General features: G+C 46.0%; 1 protein-coding gene across 6 annotated transcripts in view; it reads right to left on the reverse strand.

Annotated features, from left to right (window-relative positions):
- The window catches only part of KIAA0825 (KIAA0825 ortholog), a 2662507-nt gene that overhangs the window by 2017320 nt on the left and 620040 nt on the right, over nucleotides 1-25147 (reverse strand). For all 6 annotated transcript variants that reach the window (XM_069627636.1, XM_069627637.1, XM_069627638.1 and 3 more), the window contains one exon: nucleotides 10531-10699. In XM_069627636.1, coding sequence (XP_069483737.1) covers nucleotides 10531-10699 — 169 coding nt within the window. The remainder of the gene's footprint in view (nucleotides 1-10530; nucleotides 10700-25147) is intronic.

Below are 25147 nucleotides of genomic sequence, written 5' to 3' on the forward strand. Positions count from 1 at the left end.
GATGGAGACTGCAGCAGATCGTGGAGGTGCTGCGAAGGCTAGTGAGAATAGCGCGGCGCTACATCAGGCGATAAGACGCGTATCAAATTAATGTCTCTTTCCTTGTTTGAAGGCGCGATGGATCCGGAATCAGGTGAGGAATAGAAGTGATGTTCTTGTTCTACCCTTTCCTCCTTCTTCCCCTTTTCTCTAGGAGCTCCAGACTCGGGGCGGGCGTGGCAGAAAGCTGGATGCTGACTTGCAGGCACGGTGAGCGTTACGCTGCTGGATGCAGAATAACGCGAAGCGTGTGCTACTCTTCGGGCGTGGTTTAAATAGCCTTCAAAGTAGTCCCAGGTAAGAAGTTCCCCCAAGACCACCCCTGAGTAAGAAAATAGTCCCTGAAGTAAAGTAGTCCCCTTCAGGCCTCACGTTGGCTTGGATTCTTAGCAGCATGGTCTGCATGAGGTAAGTGTAAGCATATGAGCCTGGTGCCTATGGCGCCAGGACTGACCCCTTCTATGAGCCTGGTGCCTACGGCGCTAGGACTGTACCCAGATAGCCCCTAGCCGGGGCTGCTGGGCTTTTTCTAAGCATCTGGATGCCTGTTCCCGGGACTGATGGGCCTGGTCCGGATGCCCGGGGGTAGGCATCATGACAGCTGAGTCCGTAGTGACTACAGCCTGTACCTCTGGATTGTAAAAGGGTTTCCCCTTTGACAGGTTCTCTCTTGTCCACCAGTGAAGACTTTGTACAAGTGTTGGCAAAACGACCACTAGATCGTCCCACTGACCACTTGCCTGAGACCACTGTTTCGCCAACCATTCTTGCATGGGTCGCATGCGCATGGGTGACCAGGTAAATACATGGTGACATCATGCCTTTTAAATGCATCGCTTTGCGCACCCTTATCTGGTGACCGGGCTGATGCAGAGGAATTTGCAGTAGTAGATTCTGAATTCTTTCCTCTGATGGAAAGGCCAACCCCTCTTGAGTGTCTAGGACAGCTCCTGGGAACTGTTTGGAGGTGCTTGGCACCAGGCTTGATTTTTTCTCGTTTATGGAGAAACCCAATTCAAAAAGGAGGTTGATCGTTCTTTGAATGTTTGATCTGCAAATTACTGGGGTCTCCCCCATGATGAGCCAGTAGTCCAGATAAGGGTACACTGGGATTGCCTCCCTGCGTAGGTGTACCACCGCCAGTACCTTGGTGAATACCCTTGGAGCCGAGGCTATACCGAAGGGCAGCACCTTGAACTGTTAGTGCTGACTGTCCACCTTGAAGCGCAAGAATCTTCTGTGCGCTGGGAACATGGAAATATGAAAATAGGCATCTTTCATGTCCAATGTTGCCATGTAATCCCCCTTTTTTAGGAGGGGGATTACCTCTTGGAGAGTAGTCATATGAAACTTTTGGGGCTTGACATACTTGTTTGCAGGGAGTAAGTCTAATACTGGGCGCATTGTCAGATCTTTTTTTGGCACAAGGAAGTTGAATAAATACCCTTGTTTACCTGGTTGCCCGGGACGAGTTCTATCGTGCCCTTTGCTAGAGGATTGACGATTTCCTCGAGGAGGATCTTCTGGTGGTCTGAGGAATGTATTTTTTGACGTGGAGGGTGGTTTCGGGGACGCTCGAGTAGTTCTATGCAGTATCCTGCGGACACTGGACAGCACCCATCTGTCTGATGTGATCCCTTCCCAAGTTTGGGTGAAGTTGGTAATGCGTCCCCCTACTGGGGATGCGCAAGAAGAGACCCTTAATGCGGCATCACTTTTTTGCGGGAGGCGTGCCGCCTCTGCTGGGGCTGCCTCTCCCCTTACCACGGCCCCTCTTGTTTCCTCTGCTGTAACTCTGGGTAGACTGCTGGTTGTTACCCCATGATGTACCCTGCCCCTGTGAATAGTTGGAGCCTCTTTGTGAATTTTGGCTGCGTGGGTGACGAAAATTACTACTGCCTCTTTGATTAGGGGGCTTGTTGGTCAACTGTGCCAGGGATTTCAGAGTCTCATACTCATCTTTGGCATTCTTTAATGCGCCCTCTACCGCTTTGCCAAACAGTAGATTAGGCTCCACCGGCATGTCTATTAGGGATGCTTGTGTCTCGGGTTTAAACCCTGACTGTCTTAACCAAGCATGCCTATTAATGACAGTGCTCTCTGCTATTAGCCTGCCGGCATTATCTGCGGCATCAAAGGTTGCCTTAAGGATGCAACCGGACACGGCTCTCCCCTCCGACGCAACCTGGGCCAACTGGCCCTTTAAGGGTTCTGGTGCGGAGTCGATGAGGGCAGCTACTTGCTCCCACTGGTGGCAGTTGTAACTAGCTAGCAGAGTGGTGGAGTTGGCAATCCTTGCCTGGTAAGCGCAAGTGGAGGCTACCTTCCTTCCCAACCCATAGATTTTCTTGCTCTCCTTGTCTTGGGGAGCCTCAGATGATGATAGAGGCGTTCCCACCCTCTTCCGGGTATTAGTAACTACCAGGGAGTCAGGCTTCAGTTGCCCCTTTATGTAAAGCGGGTCTGATTGGGCTGCCCTGAACAATTTCTTTACTCTGGGGTTTACTGCCCTGGTGAAGTTAGGATTGAGAAGGGAAGGATGAATTCTCCGCTGAATGGACTTGAGAATTGGAATGGCCTGAGCAATGGGTTTCTTTTCACCTACTAGTTCCTCAGCAAAGTCCCTCTCCTGCTGTGCCCCTTGAGTGTCTATGCGGAAGTGTTCTGCCGCTCTAGTCAAGACCTCATTTAGGAGGGGCTGGTTGTCGACTAGAGAGTCGGTAACTTGAGGTTCTTTGCCTACCGGGGAGTCTATTCTGTAGACTTCTGGGTCATCTTCCTCCTCCTCTTGGTCCTCGTCATCCCCATAATAGTCCACCCCAGTTTGGTTGTCCAATGTTACCAAGTCTGGATCCTCATCCTGTAGTGGATCCTCACTATACTGGGCGTAAGGCTGGATGTAAAAAGGGTCTGAAGACCGACCTTGCGTTGGGGTCTCAAACCGATGGTTTCTTACCAGGGCGCTGTGGGTCCCTAGACCCTGAGGGAGTAGACCCGTCAGGGGAATAGGAGAGGAAGTGTTCTGGGTTCTTGGAGTAGAAGTCTGCTAGGGAGGACATTCTAGACATAACCATGTCTATATCCTCACTGGTCCATTTTTTTGAACTGGGAATGACCCTTTCTTGAGAGGGTTCCCCTTCTATGACTTGACTGGACCTATGGGCTTGTGCAGGGGTCTTGGCTAGCTGTTTATCAGAAGACTTAGAACTGTCTTTATGTAACTGTGGTGCAGAAGAAGGGTGAGATGGTTTCTTCTGCTGTTTCCCCCCTTCCCCATGAGTGGAAGAGTGTTTCCCTGGTGTTTTCACACTTTCAGAGCTTTTCGACGCCTGACGTCGAGATTCAGGGGTAGTGTCCCTTTCCTTAGAGTGAGGGCGTCAGGATTCGGAAGCAGCCACCGAACGGTCTGCTGACGCCAACTCTTGGTGAACGGCCTGGGGCTAGCAGTCGGCTTCATCTTCTGACGAGCCTACCTCCATGACTTTGGTGAGTGAGGCACTTTTGGCACCTGTGGATGGTTGCCTGGTGTCGTGAGGCGATCTTGACTGAGAACGCCCAGAGGACACCGATTCGGTGGACCGCTCTTTGTGTGCCTCTTTCCGAGAACCCGACACGCGTGTCGAGTCTCGGTTGAACTTCGAGTACTTAGGTCTGGAAGTGGTGTGGGTAACGCTCGTGTCGCCGGGTGTGATCCCCATAACTGCCCTGCCGGACAGCCTTCCGAGGTCGGGGACTTGCGCTTGGGTGTCTTTTGACGCCTCATTGCCCTCACCTTCCGAAAGTACGGCGTCGCTGCCATCACTGAAGGTGCCCTCCGCTTCCATGGCCTCGCGTTGCCTGGCGTGAGGGGCCCAACGTTTGGTCGAGCGGTCCTTAAGTGTCTTAGCCTTGAACCGGCTACACGCTCTGCAGTTTGCCTCGGGGTGGTCCCTCAGCAAGCAGAGGTTACAGGTGGCGTGTTTGTCAACCAAAGGATACTTGCGGTTGCACTTGGGGCAGAATTTGAAAGGGGTACCCTCCATACGCACCCTGTGGCAGCGGGCTAGTGTGTGTAGGAAAATATATACGAGTGTAGAGTATGTTACCAACCCCCACTCTCCCTACTTGCAGGGCCGAGGCCAGAAGCCTTCCAAGGCCCGGGCCGAGGCAAGCGGCGTTCCGAGGCCCAAAGTCTGTTGTGTAGCTCTCGACGGTTGTTTCTTCTCCGGGCCGGTGTCGAACTTCGAACCTCGATGATTCGACGTGGGAGTGGAAGAAATGGGGAAATATTATTGATTTTTAGCAACATATGGCTGAAAGCCAAGGAACTCCGCGGAATGCTTCCGTCAAGTATGGCGGAAAAAAACAATCTGAGGGTCCTAAACGCGTGAGGGATCATAGGTACAGTGGACGTCACACTAGGGATAGTATTACTGGCACGCCCTATGTCGATGCACATTATCAAGTTTCGAAAAACAAACTGTAATACTCTGCAGCTTCCACTAGATGTCGGCCTATGCACAGCATGTGATCTAAGCACATTCCACAAGCCTCAGAAATATATATATATATATATATATATATATATATATATATATATATATATATATATGTGTGTGTGTGTGTGTGTGTGTGAAATGCCTGCTGCTTAGCTGCCCCGTTGCTGGATGGAATCTCCTCAACCGCTTCGATCTCTGCCCCTTGTGCCAGCTCTTAGTTCTGAAATCCAAGCGGTTATGTGAGAGGACTACATAACAGCGATCTAAAACCTGAAAGCTCACCTCTGCTTTGCGCTTCTCCTTTTTCCTTTGTTTTAGCTTCTACTAGTATCAAGTTAGATGCAAGACAGGTTTACACTTTGGTTGTGTGGTGAATCAGAGATCATTATCCCAAGGACCCTGGCCTGGGACCCTTCTCATGTGGCCAGGGAAAGGGAGACGCTTCCTGAGCCAGACCCTCTGGGTGGTGTTCTGCAGGAGGATTACATGGGAGGGTATTTGGGGCAGGAAAATTGGGAGAACCCTCTAACCAACCTACCAAATGATCCCACAGTTGTGATGGCCTATTGTAAATTTGAGGCCTTTGATATAAAAGGAACCAGACCATAAAGGACTTGAATACCCATAATGCTGGGACGAGGAAGAGAGGCTCTGGGAGTGTGCAGTCTAGTGGCTTCAGTGACCCACACTTGAGCGGGACATTTGAATGTTTAAGGTCCCTTCAGGAGCAGGGCATTAGAGGAAGTAACCAGTAGCAGTGGGAGCAGCAGAGGCAGAGAAACGAAGACGGTGGAGCCACTGCTGTGTTCATGGCGAATTGTGGTCCCGAGAGAGTCTTAGAAGTCGGAAACCTGAAGTGCAGAGGTCATGCTGCAGGAAGTAGTGCTGTGATAGGCTGTCCCATGGGAGAGAGAACCTCTCCATATACATTGCCCTATTCCGGTGGTTGGCGAGCAAAGGAGTACGTGAGGCACACGGCAGACTCCCTTTTCAGAAATGCGCGTGTTGAGAGAGTGCAACTGGAGCCGTCAGAAGAGAAGAAGAAATTGCAGCGGGCCAAGCAGACACACAGGGAGAAACTGGCGAGTGGCCTTCGTTTGGTGATACCGGGCCGCTTGCAATTATCTTGAATACTGAACTAATGAAAGAAAACAATGCTGGTATGATGCTCATATTGAAAGAAAACAAGAGGAGAAAGTTTATAACTATCATTGCAAAAGTAAAGAGGGGGCAATATTGAACCAAGATAATAACCATCATTTCCAAAGTAAAGAGGAGGCATTATTTGAGCAAGACAATAACCAGCATTGCCAAAGCCAAAGAAGGGCAATTATAACAGACACATTACCAGCAGTAAACTGTTGTGAAAGAAATCAAAAGTGGCAGGAGAGAAGCCCACCTTGTAGAAAGTATCACGGGGGAGAGGAACAGACCCTGCATCGCATGTGGCAAACACATCAGTGGAACAAACAGCATCAATGTGTAGTGTATCCTCACAGAAGTTGTGAATTTCAATGTTGTTGAAAGTCAAGACTTTTCTAAAGTTTGAAGCAAGCCTCACCACAGAGTACTTGTAGTAGTGTTAGAAGTTTTTATCCTGGCAGGCAATTATACCAGGAAAAGGATTATCAGTGGTAGTCCTGGCAGGTTGGTGGACCAGGAAGAAGAAATTGAAGTACTGCATTGTGGTGGAAGGTTGTGGTGGAAAGAAAGGGGAATAGCTACTGCTCCGTTTTGAACTGTGGGAAAACCATATTGATAAAACCTTGTTGTTGATGCAGAAGAAAAGTGAAAGTAGTAGTTCTTCCAAAATAAGAAGTTATATTGAAATATTGATTGGATGTATGAAGACAAAGCCTTTTTGGTTTTGTGGAAACTTTGGACAAGGATTTTGAAGAGTGATAAATCATGTTTAATCATGAGACAATCCAAATGCCAAGTGTAAGATGTTTGGAGTGAGAAGAACTTTGTGTAACATTCAGCGCAGAGCTTGGCTATTGAAAATAATTTTCTTATTTGGAATTTCGATTTGGAAAATCATGCTTTAATCCTGGGGAAGGGGATCCAACCCTGGTTACAAGGATGCTTGGTTACAAAGTTAGTGTTTGAATATAACTGTTATTTTGTTGAACTTGAATGACCATATGATACCTGAATGAGTTTATTGTATGTATATGTGTGCGGGACGGAGTCCTTTTTACTAGAGTGTTTTCCTTTAGTCTAAGTTGGATAGGTTAGGGAAAGCAAGGCATTTATCACACCCTTATTATTCAATAAAATTACTACTTGTAAAAAAACCTTTATCTACTTGTCCACCTCGCATTTCTGACCCCTCACAGTTGCCATGCAGGAGAGGAGACAGCTGGTAGAAGGTTGTAAACCTCTTATATGCTGGAGAGCCAAGAGATGATAGGAGTGAGTGAGATTGGGCAGGAGATGGAAAGGGGTATCAATTGATTGCATTAAGCATATTCTTGACAGGCACCAGGTGAGCAGCAGTCCCACCATTGCACAGTAGCACATTCAGCATCCAAGCACATTAGATCAGGGAGCCCACTGCCATTTCAGCGGACCTCCCAGAACCCAGACACCAGTTTACCACAAGGCCTGCATGCCAGGACCAAGGATAGGAGAGCTGGCTATGAGGAAGCTACAGACCGATCCCAACTGCACCCACTCACATGGCCAGCCTTCTAGGATTGGAATCTCTGTGTGCACATCTGTGGCTTGCAGACGTATACTACCATACCTCATCAAGCAATGTCAGATGTGAAATCCCGCCATAGAGTGTCAAAGTGGAAACCTGCAGCTATAGTAAGCTTCACCCACAGGGATAGTAACTCAATACCAACAGTTTATATTTAATCACAGCTACTTTTCATATGGATCAACTTCTACCCTCTGACAATTGAAATGACAATGGCAACAAGAGTGGCATTACAGCATGGCAAACTATTTATGCTAGCACTTGTGGCAAGTCAGAAGAAGGGCACAGACTCACTGAGGACATGATGTTGAGTATTTTATTAAAATTAAGAGGTTAACGCCTATCTTTCCCTAACTCTACGGGTGTTCACTGCATATATTATTAACTAAGGTGCTTGTCAGTCAGTCGGGAATGTCTAAAAGAACGTCCACTGTACAAAGCTATTCTTACTGACCCTTCCACTATGAAAAACTAACTTATATCAGGAGAATGACTCGATCCCTTAGTTGAGGTTATTGGGCTTTCTTTAGTACATCATTTGCAAATAGTCTCTCGTGATTTCTTGGATCAAACTCTTTAGTTCCTTAATTGGGTTATTGGGCTTTCTCTCTCCTTTGGAGATCATTTTTGGGGATCTCTTATCAGTTTTCCCTTCTTGGTTGTAGCTTTCTGAGCCTTGTTGTGCTCTGTTATTTGATTTAATTGTTTACTTTTTTTAGGCTCTCTGCCATCTCTGGATTTCTCTTCAACGCCATATTGATTTTATACAATTGGTTGAATTACTTCCCCCTTTTCCCAGGGTATTTGTATGCATTCTTCTCTTCTCTCATTCTTTATTTGTTCCACAGTTCTCGCTCTAGAGTCACAACACTCGCTTCTCCTTTGTTTCACGTTTAATTATGGTTCATATTTTCTACTGGGACGAGTTAACTGTGCGATATAATTATTCCCTTCGGTCCTCCCGAGATTCCTGTTCTCCCAGTTAACTTAATTTTGATAAGGGAATGCCTTTGGGGGATGGGGGGAAATCTTTCTCGGAAGTCCTCTTCCATCTCACTGACCACCAACACAAAGCGGGTGGGGGAGTCTCTCCCGGTGAGGTCCCACTTGCCTCTACCCCTAGGGAAGGTATTGTGGAGCAGGCTCACTTCCATAGCCTCACAGGAAGGGGCTTCCACTTGGGAAGAAGGGATGAATTCCCTCGATTCATCTCACACTACACTACAAAACCACTGCCACAACCTATCGAATAAAACCTTGAATACACATTGGCTCTACTGATGCTTTACTACCTATTTTGAGTGCTCGCAAACAGGACCATATGCAGTTTCATATTAATTAGTTGGAATGCATTAATCAACTTTAAACAAATACACTTAAAACAACATTTTGCGGACACTGTAATCATCAAAAAGAACAGAAAAATAAAGGAAATATCCTCCAAACACTACCAATTTACATACAAATCGAAAGCTTCCACTCCACTCCCAAACACACAAAATATCGCCCCCATCTTTAGTGCATCAATATGGTAGAAAAGAATGCAATGCAAATGCAGGAGATGGGGAACTAAAAACAAATGTCAACAGGAGAAACACTTTGTAAGCATGGTTGCAACCACAGGTTGGTTGAGGAGAAGATCCACAAAGCCAGTAGAATACTATAAACAGTCCACTGCAAAACAAACATAAGAGCCAATATATGTGGTCACTCCATATCCGTTAAGAAAACTTGCTAAATGTTTCTAGGAAACTGCAACACATCCTCCGGGAACCACAACACCTACCAGTGCTGTATCAATAAATCAGGCAAGAATTGAGAATCAAAAAAGTACATTTGCAGTAGGCGGTGCTGATAAAGCTCCAGCAACAGTAATTCAAGGTAGCTCCTCTTTCTTTATTTCAATCACAATCAATGTTTTTTTCTTATATGAAATTTTTCCCAGTTTGCAAAGTCTGTCAGGGTTGCAGAGTCTTTATGGGGCATATTGTTAGCCTTGTTTATCTGCAACATTGTCAGTCTCCCATCAGTACTTTCCAGGTGCACTGAATCTACGCTGAGTACACTACACCCTCACATTCTAGGGGATTCTCACAGTCCCAAACTCCACTCGGGTTCCAAGAACCTTTAATTGCCATCAGCTCTCCTTCGTTTGTAGGCACTTCTCAGGGATCACACCACCTCTCAGGTTCTAGACACTTCTACAGGTTCTTCAAACATTAGCCTCTCCACAAGGTCTCCAAGCACTATAAGTTAGAGGTTATCTGCATTACCCTCTCAGCATAGCAGGTTGATGCATTGTCGTCCTCATCTCCAGAAGACAAATGCCTTTATTCCCACTCTTACACCCCTCCTCTTAAGTCCCAATTGGTAGGGAGCTTCCATTCTCTTTTTTTTTAAAAAGGTTGGCGTTTTTGGACTTTTTTAGCATCCATTTCTGGAAGCCACTTTATAGACTTGCTACATGGTAGGGCAGAAAACCTCCTGAAACATCTCAATGAAGGTGTTTCCTTTTGGTGCAAGAGCTGATTCATCAGACATTATTTCATGATTTACATACATGAAATAATGCACGAGAGTTTATGAAAAATTGCAGTGAATTGTTGCATCGCATTTCTACACCATTTGTACTTAAACCCATATTTCCAGTGCTCCCAAAATATTTCTTTAGGTACTGAAATCACAACCCAGTCTAGTGATTCAGTTTGGGCTTAATTATGCTTTTGTGGAATACATTAGAATTAGTTTTGAGTAACAGATTGTAGTTAGTATTGAATACAACCCAGAAATTAACTTGAAAAATCTTTTTTAAAGTAAAATTTGTCAAGATATGTTGTTTCGTTCAAATCCCTGAATTTGCATTGTATCAATTATTGTATGAAGGCTAAAGAAGATTCTCGAAGTTGTCCTCCTCTTGGCGAAACACAGTTCTACAGTTTCGGACATTCCAGTCATTCTAACAGATATGCCCATATATTGGCTTTGCACATATATGTTTATTGCCTTGTGTGGATTTTTAAATCAAATAAAGTGTTAGTACATTCAGTGTTTATGTGCATTTTTGTCAGTGCCCTTGATCAACGCTAACTCTTTGGAGAAATGTCTGATATGCACGCCTCAAGCTGCCATATCCCGTGGCGTTGAACTCCAATTTCTCAATTTGCCTAGCTCCTAAATTAATGAACAAGAAAACTGGGAGAAGTTGCGGGGTTAATAAAGGTTTTATCACGTAGAAAATTAAAACATTTACATATACACGGATGGGTGCTTCAAGTTAATCATTGTACCAACTAGAAGATATTTTACCAGTGTTTTCAGAAATTCTAGCAGTGGTCCCTGGGGTGTTGAAGAGGATTTAAGTGAATTGAAACTGCAATTATTTAGCCATAGAAGGCAGCCAGTAGTGTCTTGAACCAATTCACTGGGACACGTTTTATTTACATCTGACTGCAGTTCCTGAAGACACTGTTCAACCCTGAAATGAGAAAAAATATTTTTTGCAATAACAAAGACACTGTACACCAGATGATAATTTATTGTAAAGAAATATTTCATTTAAAATGTGGGTAGACATGTAAAATTGCATTCATATTTTCGGACATGTATTTGAGATTAGTGATCCATTGCTTCTTACAACCATGGATATAATTTACAGAGTATTTGTCACATCATATGCAAGAATCTACATAATGGATCAACAAGTACAGCCCCCGACAGACAACACTATACCAGGTTTTTAGGAGAACCAGGGGTTATGTAAATAACTTTAATTTCGATTACAATGCAGTCAAACGTGTTTTATGTTTTTTCCATTAAGCAGGTATAATGAATATAACATTTCTATTTAAATTAATCCAACGGTGTAAATGTACAGGCAAGGGGGCAGACAGGTAAGTAGCTTTTCTCAGACATCTGTTAGTCCGAGGTAAGAGATCTGCTTTTATCTTTATTTAACAATTGCCATCTACGCTAACATTGCTTAATTTCATGCAACACAAAATCTCTTTCATCAGATGTATTTTGGATCTGAAGAGATGTTTCTCTGGGGAATTCTGAGCTCTTATGTTGTTCAACCCTGTGGGATGCACTTACGTTGCACAAGGTCTTCCATCTCTGCGCATATCAGAGGTGTTTAGTGATTAGCCTGCAGACGCATTCGCGCGAGTAGCACTGGTTGCTGGCAGCCAGTCTTAGTACAGCTTGAGAATTTCACGTGGTTTTGGATATTGGGCCACGAGATGGATGTGCCCAACGAGGAGGCCCCAAGGGTAATGGGACCAAGGGTAATTGTGGCCTTGTTTCTTGGACCTACAATTACTGTTAACGCAGAAATAAAGTGGAGGCAGTAGGTGGAAACAGGCAGACGGAACAGAGTGAGACCCTAGCTAGATTTAGTGGCAGATCCATTGGTGGGATTCAGAGACCCAGTCTGGCTGAAGGAGGCGTGTGGGTTCCGGGCAATGGAGTGGAGAAAGAGCAAGGGAGCACAGAGACCCTTAGAGCTGGGGGACTGATTGAGAGAGCCTGTTTGCTGGGGGCTGGATTCTGCCTGTTGCACAGGAGCCTCTTTTTGGATAGGAAAAGAACGGTTGCAATACTTGGATGATTGGCATGCTGCATGCGAGGCAGCCTGGAAAAGGGCGAGGTCAGGTGAGTTTGATTTGATGATTATGTTGGCATTTGAGATATTTCTTTTAGTTGGAAGCTGGACACAGGCCCTGAGATTTGAGTACAAGCATGGCTGGGTGAAGGTAACGTTTTGGGATGAGAATCTTGTACAAGTACATACAAAGGTAAATTTGTGTGATCAGGTTGCTCCTGTGTGGTAATGTATGGTGAGGGCGGGGGGTGAGGGGTAGACTATGGGCCTGATTCACATAAGCATTTTATAATTGCACAATCTCATTGGAAGACGCTCTGTAAATCAGGTCATATGTGTGGAGATGGAGAGGACTTGGATGGGTATGAGAGGGGGTGAGGTGCTTGAGTGGAAAACTGTGCCCAGGGTGTTCCACGTACTAGATCTGGGAGGTCGGCAGTTCCACTTCATGGTCATGCAGTGGAATAAGGACCCTTGTAGTGGCTTTCCAGTGTTTTGCCCATTCGTAGGACTGAAGAGGAGCGATTGGGGTTGGGGGGTGGTGAAAGGGGAGGAGGGATTGCAGATGCAGAGGGCTCTTGGTCTGGATATGGGGCCAGCATGATGCAGGCAAGCTGTGCAGCATTAGTGGGGATGCCGATTGGGCAGGGGTGGCTCCTCATTTGTAAATGGAGGGTACTTTATGGCTGTCTCTGGCTATTTCTTTGCCTGGATTTGCTCTTTTTGCCAGGTTTGCAATGGTGGGAAGCCTGGGTAGTCCTTTTCTTTTTGTACTGCACTCTCAGCAAGGCTCGATTCCCTCCCTAATCTGTGTCCGGTAGGGTGAGATAGGGATTTATAGGGCCATGTGAGTAGGGCACCAGAGTTTGGAGATTCATTGGCTGTAGTGACATCAGGGGAACAGCAGTCATAAGGACCATTTCTGCCAGGGATTGGAGCTCTATTCAGGTTCATTTGGGAACCCTTAGCGATAATGTATGCAACCAGGGACACTAATGTAACAGCAGCGCATTGGAGAAAAGAATAGGATGTACATTTCTAACACCTCCTTTGCTTCTACTGTCCTAACAGACAACATGAAAACAGAACTGTTGCAAACATGTTGAGCGCTACTCACCACCATGCGCTGGTAACCCACATACTGAGCACTCCTAACCAGCATGTAAATTGAACACTCCTAAATCCTCCCTTCCTTATACTAACCAAATGACACCTTCCCCTTGTGTATGACAGCCATCCTTCTCCTTACTCTAGATCCCACCACCTCTGACCACGATGGACGAACCCAGATCTTTGACAACATCATTGGGCTCTGAAAATACTCAGTTTTCCTTTCTCACCTTGAAAAGTATCTCCACTTTAATGACATCTCGCGGGACTATCGTAAAACTTCTGCAGAAATTTCTCATCAAACCTCCTCCTGGACTTGTATCCACTGACCAACAGTTTCTCTCCCACACCGTCCACATCCACTCTCACACCTTGATCTCCCAATCCAACTGGGACACAAATGGGTGTTGGGTTTCCTTCCACGCAACAACTCAAACGGAGCAACTTCCGTCACTGCATGAGGGGCCAACCTGTATTGAAATGTCCTCTCCATGACAGCTCTCACCCAGTCTCCCCGGTGGCCACTGCAATTCTAATGACCTTCACTAAGGTGCAGTTTAATCTCTCCACATAACCGTTCCCCCCCTGTGGTGATAAAGAGCTGTCATAACATTTTCAATGCCATATCTTACCAAAAATGACCTGAATTCCCTTGAAACCAACTGAGTGCCATTCTCTGATAAACATTGGCGGGGAAAAACCCTCTCTCCAAAACAAGGGCTTCACAAATCGTATTAAACTGCTACTAGATACATCCTTCAACACACAGATTTCTGGCCACTTTAGAGATCCATCACCACCAATATGTAGTTATCTTTGGATCCTCTAATTTTAAAAGGTCCTAACAAGTCCAGGGCAATTTCATCCCATGGTACTCTGGTGCTATCCCTTACCTGCATTGGAGGCTTGTGTACCCTGAGACTTTTGTCTCCATCCACACAATCAGGACATCCTTTAACCATTTCCTCCACATCTTTGTCAACTCCAGGCCACCAGAAATCAGACCTTATCAGAACTTTGGTCCTAGCTACCCCTAAATGACCACTATTCCCAGTTCAATCACTGCCCCCCCTCATCTTCTCAGGAACCACTAGTTTGTGCCCCCAGCATAAGTCATTCTCCCTCACACAGAGTTCATCTCTCACCTTCCTGTAATCTTTAACTGTCTCTTCCCCAGTATCCGTGGAATTCCCACTCAAAAAGTCAAACACCAACTGATAAGTGTTATCCTCAGTACAGGCTGCATCCCAATCCACTCTCTTGGCACACTCCTGCACTCAGGAAATGTCAGCAACTTCCTCCTCATCATTCTCAACACACTCCTCTCCCGCGAAGTCAAGCACCGCAGATCTAGACAGGGTGTCAGCCACAACATTGTTCTTCACTTGGATATGTTCCTTTTGTTACTGTAACCCTTCTAAGCTACTGACTCACTTCATTATCCTCCTGGATAGTCCTTCCAAACTACCTTTTGTAAAAATACTGATTAAAAGCTTGTGATCCGTCCTTATTGTGAACTCACGACCCCACAAGTACATTCTAAATGTGTTGACAGCCCACGTACATGCGAAGGCCTCCTTCTCCACCACAGTATCTCCCCTCTGCCTCTTTCAGGGTCTTGGAAGCCCAGACCATAGTTCCTGGCATCAGCGTAAATTACAGTCCTTATATCTTCCACGAAACTGGACAGGATAGGGGTACTTAGAATGTCCTGTGTGAAAGCCCCAAATTCTTTGGCACAAGCTCCATCCCAGTGGAACGGCATTCACCTCATTCGTAAGCATCCTCAAATTCCCGTTTTATCTGACAATTTCTCATTTTTCTGTAAAATTCCACGAACCCTGGAAATAAGGCCACATCACTCTTACTCTTGGGACATTGTCATGTTTCAGTCTCACACCCTCTGCTGATATTTCATGCCTCAAATAGGTCACCCTTCATGCACTGAAAGTGAACTTCTCTTTGGCAATTTTCAGCCCAGCCCCATTTAAAATCTCTAAAACTCTCCTCAAAATGATGTCGTGCTTTTCTACATTCACACCACAAATCAACACATCATCCTGATACAGCAAAACCCGCCTCTCACTACCCAACAAGCGATGCATAACATTCTGGAATACACTGGCTGCCGAAACCAACCCAAAAGGTATCCCTCGACATCTGAACAAGCCAATGGATGTTAAAAAGGCGGTCTAATCCATTGAGTCTTGATGAAGTTCAATTTGATGATAGGCTGCTCTGAGGACCAATATAGAAAATACCTGCGCACCTGCAAGCCCTGTTAGCAGATCATCAATTCTTGGTAATGGAAACTTTTCCACCAACACTTTGCCATTTAAATTTCTCAGATCTATACAGAGCCTTACAGATCCATTCGATTTCTTCCAACCAAAATGGGACTCATTTTTTCAATTATACCTTCTCTCTCTATTCTGGTTATCTCCTCAACATCTTTCCGCTATGCCTCTGGTACCATCCACAACTTGGACATGATGGGCACAGCTCCTTGCTTAAGTCTGATGCAATGCACAAATCCCTTGAGACATCCTAATCTTTTCTGAAATACACCTGAACACTCATCTACCATGTCGGTCGATTTGATTTCTGGGTCAGTTCTTTGCACTGCAAATACTTGTTCAGGATGTCATGCATCCAGCCCCATAGCTAGCTCTGCTTGATCACCCCAAGACAGCAACTCTCCTCCTCTTTTTGCCACAGATACCATTCCTTTGGCCTTCCTCCCTTTGAATTCAAATTCTCCACTAAACTGACCCACTATATCAATGGGTATGTCGCCATAAGCATTGGCTTTTATCTCAAGTTCCTGCAAAGTGCAACAATCAAATGTGCACCTCCGAGCTTGAACACTTACGATTGTGTAGTCTGTACCACGGTCTATTAGCATGGAAATAGACACACCATTTACGACCACCATGGCATAGGGTTTGCTGCTTCTCACCCTTCCTGAGACAGCTCATATAGAACCGATCACTTCCTTGCCCATATATTCATATTCATCCTCTTCATCATCGTCGGTCACTGCCCTCACTTGACCGAAAGACCTGAATATCTTGCGTCTGCACTCTCGACAGATTATGTGAACGGCCACACACTCCTTGTCACTGGACAGGTGGGAACTACTACCACACCTGTAACATATTCCTGGAGTGAATCTGGGCTCTTTCGAAGGACCCTACGATAGTGTCTCGCAACAGCAGAAATGCAAGACTATGTCACCTTGTGCCTCCTTTGTCTTCTTATCTCCTTTCCTTCCGGCATTGCACCATTATTTCTGTGAGGCCTGTGAGTTTCTGTTCACAAATCCTTCGTCTGACGCCACTTTGTGACCTTCAGTATTCTTCTCAGAGTGAAGAGCTTTGATGCAGTGGTCTATACATTTTGCAATTTCGATTGCTCTTCCCAATGTAGGGTTCCGCTCCTTCCACATTTCTTCTCGTATTTTATCATTGTTGCACTTGATCATCAGTTGATCTCGTAGATGTTCTTCCTGACAATGTGTAAATTGGCACTTGACAGCTAGTCCTCTTCCTCAATGCCAACAGGGAACAGAAAGTGGGTAAGTGCAAAGTGATAGTGTGCCAATATAATATTCTCTTGAACCTCAGTGCGTGTCAGGTTTTGCTACAGTTCGCTCATATAGGCCTGCATCCACTAGACCAACGGGCTCTGGTAACTTTTCTTAGAATGTCCTGGCCTGCCGAACCAAGCTAATTAAATAATAAGGCGTCCTTCCTGTCATTGAGTTATTTGCACCAAATACTGCTAATACATATTTTGTGAACACATCTCTCCAATGCACTCAAGGTTCACCTGGTGTGGGTAGAAAAACTACTGGACCTGGGACATTGGCTACGCCAACACTATATAACTCCAAATGTGGCTTAAATGTATTTTGTTGCACTGTTTGGGCTAATTCTTTCACACTTTGTAATATGTCTGTAAACATTTCCTTTCATAACTTGACTACTATGTGGCAATGCCTTTACTTGTGCTGGGCATTGGCGCTCGTTTTACAACTTGAGATGTTCGTTGTGTGTCCTCCTAATGCATTAGCCTTTCCGCGGCTCGTCGTGGCTTGCGTTGCCAAGGGGATCCTGTAAATACTCTTTCACAAGATGGCTGCATGTAATGGCACGTCTTTGGGTCTTTTACTCTGAACCAGAAGTGCGTCGTCTGCAACACTGATAACGCTGATGGCTCCGGGCCGGTCTGTGGCGTGCACACTGATAAGTGGCTCAATTTGACTTTAATGGCTTCTCTAAAGACTTCTCACTCGCGCTCAGCCCTCCCCTGCATCTAGTTGACAGCCTGGTTTTCTTTTGTTGCTTATCAGGAGCCGGGCTCGGCGCAGACCTCTTGCTTGGTTTCTTGGATGAGGGAGGTCGCTGTTGCTTCCTTTGATCCTCGTCGCCAGGTGTTAGGATTAGTTCCTGGGAGGAAGACACGCCATACACCTTGTGGCTTTGAATGAAGGCTTTATTGGGTACAGGTGAGCCAAGTCTTATCAAGCAGTGACCCCCAGCTGCATACCCACACCAAGTGACTCTACATGGGACCTGGAACCCGCCCAAGCTGTGATCAGGCTGGTTCCAAGTTCCATGCGATGATGTATGCAACCAGGGACAATAAATATGAACCTAAACACTAAATGTAACTAACAGCAACCATTGTAACAACAGCAGAATTGGAGAAAGGAGTAGGATGTTCATTCCTAACAGTCTTGATTACAATGCTTCCACGACAAGATTCCAATAATTTACAATTGCTTTATTCAGCCTTTTGTCGGTCCTTGACATGAAATGGGACCAAAGGTTTACATTTTTGTTTTTTACTTTTTTTAGTGCAGTACAGACATACATCCTCAAGAACACATGTGTATACAAGTGTGTTACAATGAAGTCGACATAAAATACTAGAAATACCAACTCGTGATACATTTACTGAGCAGGCCTCACCCTCTGTAGATATTCCCGGAATGGTTCCCATATGTCCTTGGGTCTGCAGTTGGGTGTCACCAGAGAAACATAGCCCTCCTCCCTCTCGTGGGCATAGGTCAGTCCTTTGAGCCATACAATAATATCGGGAGCATCTTTCAATGTCCAGTGGTTCAATATTCATTTGTTGGCAATCAGACAGTCCAAATTAAAGAAGTGACATAGCTTTACGGATACCTTTCCAATGTCTCTAAACAAGTATTTGGGGGCGAAAGTGTGTGGGGGGGTGTCAGTAATCTCATGCAAACTATTTGTGACTGTTCGCCAGAACTGAGCAATCCGTGGGCAGCTCCAAAACATGTGCATAGGGTCTGCAACATCAGCACCACATTTGGCGCATCCGCCACTAGCCACGGTTGTGAACCGAGCCACCCATGTAGGAGTGTAGTGTTGCTGGTTTAGAATCTTAAATGTCATCAGTCTGAACCTGGCATTTAGGAATACATCCCTCAACGGAGCCACGTTCCGTAGTCGACCGTGCTATTTAAATCCGTTTCCCACTTTCCCCAGTACCCTTTGTGAAAGTTTGAGCAACCCAACATGCTTTATATAGCCAAGTTAATATAGGGGCACCTGGCGGAGTCCTGATATACCCAGCAGGGTACATGTATAAAAATCAAAAGATCAGGATGAGAGACCTTGTAAGCAATGTGTGGTTCTGAACATATACATTTATTTCAAGAACACAAACTTCTTTTTAATTAGTTTACACAGCTTTCGATAAGCACTAAAGCGAATGACAATGGACAGGTGTGATTATATACAGTGGAAATACCAAGAAAGTATCAACCTCTATAATGTTGAGGTAAAGGCTCCACCTAAGGGCACAGACACATATGACAGTCAGATAAACCTACAGTTAAACAGAAGTGCACCCAGGACAGAAGATGGTCCGGGGCGTAGTTAACACAGGGTGTACACAACAATATCTACAGAACATACACAAAGAAGGCTTTTGCAGTTGTGTCACGGGGGATCGACACGGGTGTGTTTCGGCCATGGAGAGCTCGATTGTAGCCTATCTGAATATTGGCCTTCTTCAGGTTTGACACCGTTTTATGGTGCGGTCCATAATATCTGGATGAGATAAGGCTTGTAAGGATCTCAGGGTAATTCAGTGATTCAAGGGTTAGTAAATAAAGGCTTAGTGTTGCTGTGAAGATACATCACATGGTGTATCAATGTACAGCTTACCTGCTGCTGTGATAGCAATGGTGATGATGCATGTGGGACAATCCTTAAACGATTGCTGGATTGTTGGTGCAACAAATGCACTTTGGGGTAAGCCGTGGGTTCCTGATGGCTGTGTGAGTCTCAGGATCCAGTGGGCTTGATGAGGGCCTGAAAAGGTCCCAGATCTATGAAGAAGATGAGGACATTAGAGAGTCAGTGTGGTCCAACATAATGCAAATGACTCAAGTGAGGGTGCGGTAACCCTAGTGATCTCTATTGTTAAATGGAAGGGCCCATAAGGGGGTGGATTAGCCCATTTAACAGGTAGACCCAGTGGTTGGTGCTTAGTTTGGTCTGGGGGGTAGAGGTTTTTGCTGGTAGCAGCGACCTGTGGACTTATGGTGCCGACTGGAGGTGCGGGACATACCCGGACCCATCTCAGCTTGGAAGTGGTGGTTGCCAAATGGGGAGGTGGAGTGCAGTCAGGGTGCCGCATTTGTACTGTGGCGTGACTCGCTGCTAAACCGGAAAGCCTCTGTGTGGTGGTAGATAGAGGGTGAACTAGGTGGGTGCGAGAGACTTTACCAGTCGTGAGTGCCATGGTGATTGAAAGGAGGCCGTGGCCGGGTGGTTCGGTACAGTGTCGCTGTCTCCCAGGGGAGGCTGCGAGGTGAATACACAAAGTGCCAGAGTGCCGTGCATGCTTTTCAAAAAATGGCTGTTTGGTTCGTAGCAACTTTGCTGTCTAAGCGGAATAAATGCGTGGCGAGTGGGAACGCCGTAGCATGTAGCATCCGAATCTGGAAAAAACGTACTGCGCTCGCATGGGTGCGTGTGTCACCGGGGGATCTGCAGCATCGACTGGTTGATGGTTGTATCGGGTGAACACCCCTGATGATAAGCAAAGCCTTGTCCGACTCGGGAACCAATGGGAATGAATGTCGTATGGTGAGCGGTATGTCAGGACCAATCGCTGTGTTCTACGTGATTGTGGGAGGTCACCCTATTGGCGGCGAGCCGCGAAAAGAAAGTGAAAGCGGCCGCCACGGGTGAGCGAAGACTACTTGAAAACCCCAGTGGTCATGGGATATGTAGTCTAGTCTAAGACTGAAAGTGAAATGAGTGTCGCGTCAAAATGTGAGGGTTCTGGTTGGTACAAACAATGGCGACCCAAAGGGATTAGTCACGCTGTCTCATGACACATTGCATGCGTGACAAATCGCAACGAATCGTGGGCAAAGATTGTGCATTACCCAGGGACGTGTGTCCCGCTCACTGTGCATAAGCCTACATGCTCTGGTATACCTTTAGTGATCCACAGGCATAAATCATGCTGTATCATGACACATTGTACATGGAACCACTCGCAAGAATTAGTGGAAAAAGAATGCGGTTTGAATACAATAGCACATAAAGACGTGTGTCCCACCAAACGTGCATATAGCATACATTAGTCTTAAGGCTGTTTCAAAATGCTAGACTGATCAGTAAATAGAGCCTGTTACACAAACGTTCACACGCACCGGGTCATGTGTGGAATCAGATTGGTGTGTGTGGCCCTGACCTTGACAGGCTGTGCATATGGACTACCTTATTACTGACACTGACATTATTTGATTTCTGGGTAGTGAGTGCATGTGACTCCATGCTCGGTAGAAAATAAATGTCAGGTGTGTTTTCTCAGGACAGGGTTGGGGGAATCCCTCAGTGTAGTTGGATACAGGAGGGAAGAGTATGCCAAAGACGTGAGTTCCTCTGATGTTGTTGATGGTTGTGGAAAAACGGTCCATGGTGTCGCGTGCGTAGGTGGTTTTTACGCCCAGAAGTGTTTCCATTCCACGGTGATGTTAAGACAGTGGCGGACTGAATCGAGTTTGTGGACCCACTTTTGTTCCAATTTGATGAGGGCCAAGTTCATGTCGCCTCCGCGTTTCTGTGGCTGTAGTTGCTGTAACAGTCCGGGTGAATTCTTCGTGCGTGTGGCCTTTTCTGCTGAAGTGTTCAACTAACGGTTTGTCTTGTACTTGATTTCTGATGCAAGATCTATGCTCGTTGATCCTCTGTTTCACGGGTCTGATGGTTTTTCCGATGTATATCAGGTCGCACAGGCATTTGATGACATAGATCACGTATCTGCTTTCGCAGTTAGTGTGGTTGTTCATATTCCATGTGAAGTCCTTATAGATGAAGGTTTTGCTGTTTGTGGTGTAGCGGCAAGCGACACAGCGGCCGCAGCTGTAATGTCCCACAACTGGTGGCAGATTCCACAGTGTAGCTGGTGTCTTTGTAGGTTCCAGAAAAGTATGGACCAAAGTGTCTTTTAGGTTTTTATTTTTCCTGAAGGCGAACAAGGTTTTTTTTGCTAAACTGCCCTCGTTCTTGATCAGGTGCCAGTGTTTCTTGATCGTCGTCTTGATGAGGTTACTCACTGGGCTGAATGTAGTGACACAGGCCGGCCTGTCTATGGGTCCTTATTTCTTGTGGTGAGACAGATGGTACGGTCGGTGTTTGCCGCTCTTTCCTTGGCCGTTCTGATTGATTTCTTGGGGTAGCCTCTCTGTCCCAGGCGTGCCTGTAGTTGTTTGGCATGTAGCTCAAATTTTTCTTTGTCTGTGCAATTCCTTCGGATGCGGAGGAATTGTCCATAGGGGAGATTGTACTTAAACCCTTGGGGGTGGTAGCTCGAGAAGTGGAGGAGACTGTTTCTGTCAGTAGGTTTCCTGAAGAGTTCAGTTTTCAGTACGTCTCCGGAGCGGTAGATGTGTAGGTCGAGGACGTTAATGGCTTGAAAATCCCAGTCTATGGTGAACTTGATGTGGGTGTTTTGGAGATTGAGCCAATGGTGAAAGTGCAATAGTGATTCCTTGCTGCCTTGCCAAATCAGAAGAACGTTGTTGATGTAGCAACGCTATATCTTAATGTGAGTCCTGTATGGGTTGTTGTCCTGGTAGATGTTGTCTTCTTCATACTGGGCCATGTAGAGGTTGGCTACGTCTGGTGCGAATGTTGCACCCATGCTCACACCTTTGATCTGTTGGTACATCTGTTGTCCAAACAGAAAAAGTTTTCTCCCATGGCTATTCGAATGCACTCTAAGATAAAATTAGTTGGAGTAGTTGTTATATCTGTCCTTTTTTGAGGCAGGTAGCAAGGGCTTGTAATCCATCTTGTTGGGGGATAGAGGTGTATAAGGCCTCGACGTCCATGGTGACGAGGATGGAGTCAGTGGTCATTTTGATGGTATCCAGGATTATGATGGTTTCTGTACTGTCCTTGATTTAGGATTGCATTTGGCCAACAAAAGGTTTCATGAAGTAGTCAGTATATAGTGACAGAGGTTCCAAAAGGGAGCCACAAGCTGAGATGATGGGTCGACCAGGTGGTTGAGTTGCATGTTTATGTATTTTTGGCAAGATGTAGAATGCTGTTGTCCGGGGGTGCATCTTGTTCAGAAGATGCGTTCATCAGGGCAGATCTACCTTTCTTCTTCAACGTGTTTGGTGAGACTGCTGATTTCTTCCTGTAGGCTTTGCGTGGGGTCACTGTTTAGTTTCTTATATGATGTGGTGTCATCCAGAAGACGCTGGCACTCTTGGTTGTAGTCTTCGGTGTCCATGACCACGATACCACCGCCTTTGTCGGCGGGTTTTATGGTTATGGTTTTATCCGCATTCAGGTTACTGAGGGATTGCCTTTCTTCTTTGTTCAGAAGTCCACAGTCCCTGCTACTAGCAAAAACCTCCACCCCCCAGACCAAACTAAGCACCAACCACTGGGTCTACCTGTTAAATGGGCTAATCCACACCCTTATGGGACCTCCCATTTAACAACAGATATCACTAGGGTTACTGCACCCTCACTTGAGTCATTTGCATTATGTTGGACCACACTGACTCTCTATGGTCCTCATCTTCTTCATAGATCAGGGACCTTTTCAGGCCCTCATCAAGCCCACTGGATCCTGAGACTCACACGGCCATCAGGAACCCACGGCTTACCCCAAAGTGCATTTGTTGCACCAACAATCCAGCAATCATTTAAGGATTGTCTCACATGTAGCATCACCACTGCTATCACAGCAGCAGGTAAGCTGTACATTGATACACCACGTGATGTATCTTTACGGCAACACTAAGCCTTTATTTACTAACCCTTGAATCACTGAATTACCCCGAGATCCTAACAAGCCTTATCTTATCCACAGATATTACGGACAGCACCATAAAACGGTGTCAATCCTGAAGAAGGCCAATATCCAGACAGGCTACAATCCAGCCCTCCATGGCCGAAACACAACCGTGTCGATCCCCTGTGACAACTGCAAAAACTTTCTGTGTATGTTCTGTAGATATTGTTGTGTACACCCTGTGTTAACTACGCCCCGGACCATCTTCTGTCCTGGGTGCACTTCTGTTTAACTGTAGGTTTATCCGACTGTCATATGTGTCTGTGCCCTTACGTGGAGCCTTTACCTCAACATTATAGAGGTTGATGCTTACTTGGTATTTCCACTGTATATAATCACACCTGTTTGTTGTCATTCGCTTTTGTGCTTATCGAAAGCTGTGTAAATTAATTAAAAAGAAGTTTGTGTTCTTGAAATAAATTTATATGTTCAGAACCACATATTGCTTACAGGGTCTCTCGTCCTGATTTTTTGATTTTTATACATGCTTTATATAGCCTAGATACCAGCCCTTTGGGGTCCTTGCCGGACACCACAATCCCCAGAGGTTTGCAGTCGTTGTGTTCTGAGGGAACGAGGGCCATTGCCTCCGGACCGCTGCTCTAATTCTGAAGTACTGCAATGACTTTATTGGATTGTTACCCAGCTTTTCTGAAAAGTCCTCATGCGTGACAAAATACCCTTCTGGGAAAAGGTCATGTAGCGTCAGCGTTTCCCTGGGTCCCATGCTTTCTGAATGTCTTTGTCATATGTCAGGGGAAGGCCCAGGCAGTTCCATAGTGGAAGCGCTCCACAATATGGAGCCGATACTCTGAGTCTTTTAAACAGTCTAGCCCAAGCGTTCACAGTTGTGCGTACCGGATCAAATGTGCAAGAATCAGAATACTGGTTAGCGAGGACGACAGTTTTCAGGTTCGAGGGGGAGGCACTGTACGTCTCCTGGGCCGTATGAATCGGGCACTCTTGTGGGGAATACCAATAGCCAGCAAACTGCCTGCAAAACCACATAATATGCCCTCCAGCTTCTTTACCTTTGCAGATGGGGAGCAGGTGCAAGGGGATCTAGGTCACCTGGCCTAAGCCCCGCTCACCTGGTGCCTTCCTGTCTGCCGCTCTTTTTCACCACTTAGCAAGCCCCGCCCACCTGGTGCCTTCCTGCTTCCCGCTCTTTTTCACCACTTAGCAAGCCACGCTCACCTGGTGCCTTCGTGCTTGCTGCTCTGTTTCCCTACTTAAGGAGCCCTCCAGCTTCTTTTCCTTTGCAGATGGGGAGCAGGTGCAAGTGGATCTAGGTCACCTGGCCTAAGCCCCGCCCACCTGGTACCTTCCTGCCTGCTGCTCTTTTTTACCACTTAGCAAGCCCCGGCCAACTGGTGCCTTCCTTCACCATCACTGTCTTGTGGCCAATGCTGGATTTGACCTTTATGGATTTCATTCATTCACGATGCGTCACTCTTTCTCAACTCTCATGCTGGACTTCCTTTGATTCTTGTACTCATGGTGACCCTGAATCATGCTGTTCCCATCTTCATCTTGTATCCTGGCTTGCAACATTATGTGTTACTACTGACTTCTGCAATTGTATTCGCTCTCCACTCTTGCTTCTCCACTCATTTTGACTGCTTACTCTCTTTTCTCTCCTTTCCCTTCTCCCTTTTCCTATCTCCTCCCCTTACTTTCTTCTATGCACTTACTCTATAAGAATTGTCCCTGGACCTAATATGATAGCAACCTCGCCTGTGCCCTCAGCCCTCCCATTACTGTTTTTTTCCTCCCCATTACCCCTCCAGCACTATCTGAAATGTCGTCAGGCCTAGTATGATAGTCGCTTGTTTTGTT

Source organism: Ambystoma mexicanum, chromosome 6p, assembly GCF_040938575.1.
Source record: "Ambystoma mexicanum isolate Mex_15411 chromosome 6p, UKY_AmexF1_1, whole genome shotgun sequence".
NCBI lineage: Eukaryota > Metazoa > Chordata > Amphibia > Caudata > Ambystomatidae > Ambystoma > Ambystoma mexicanum.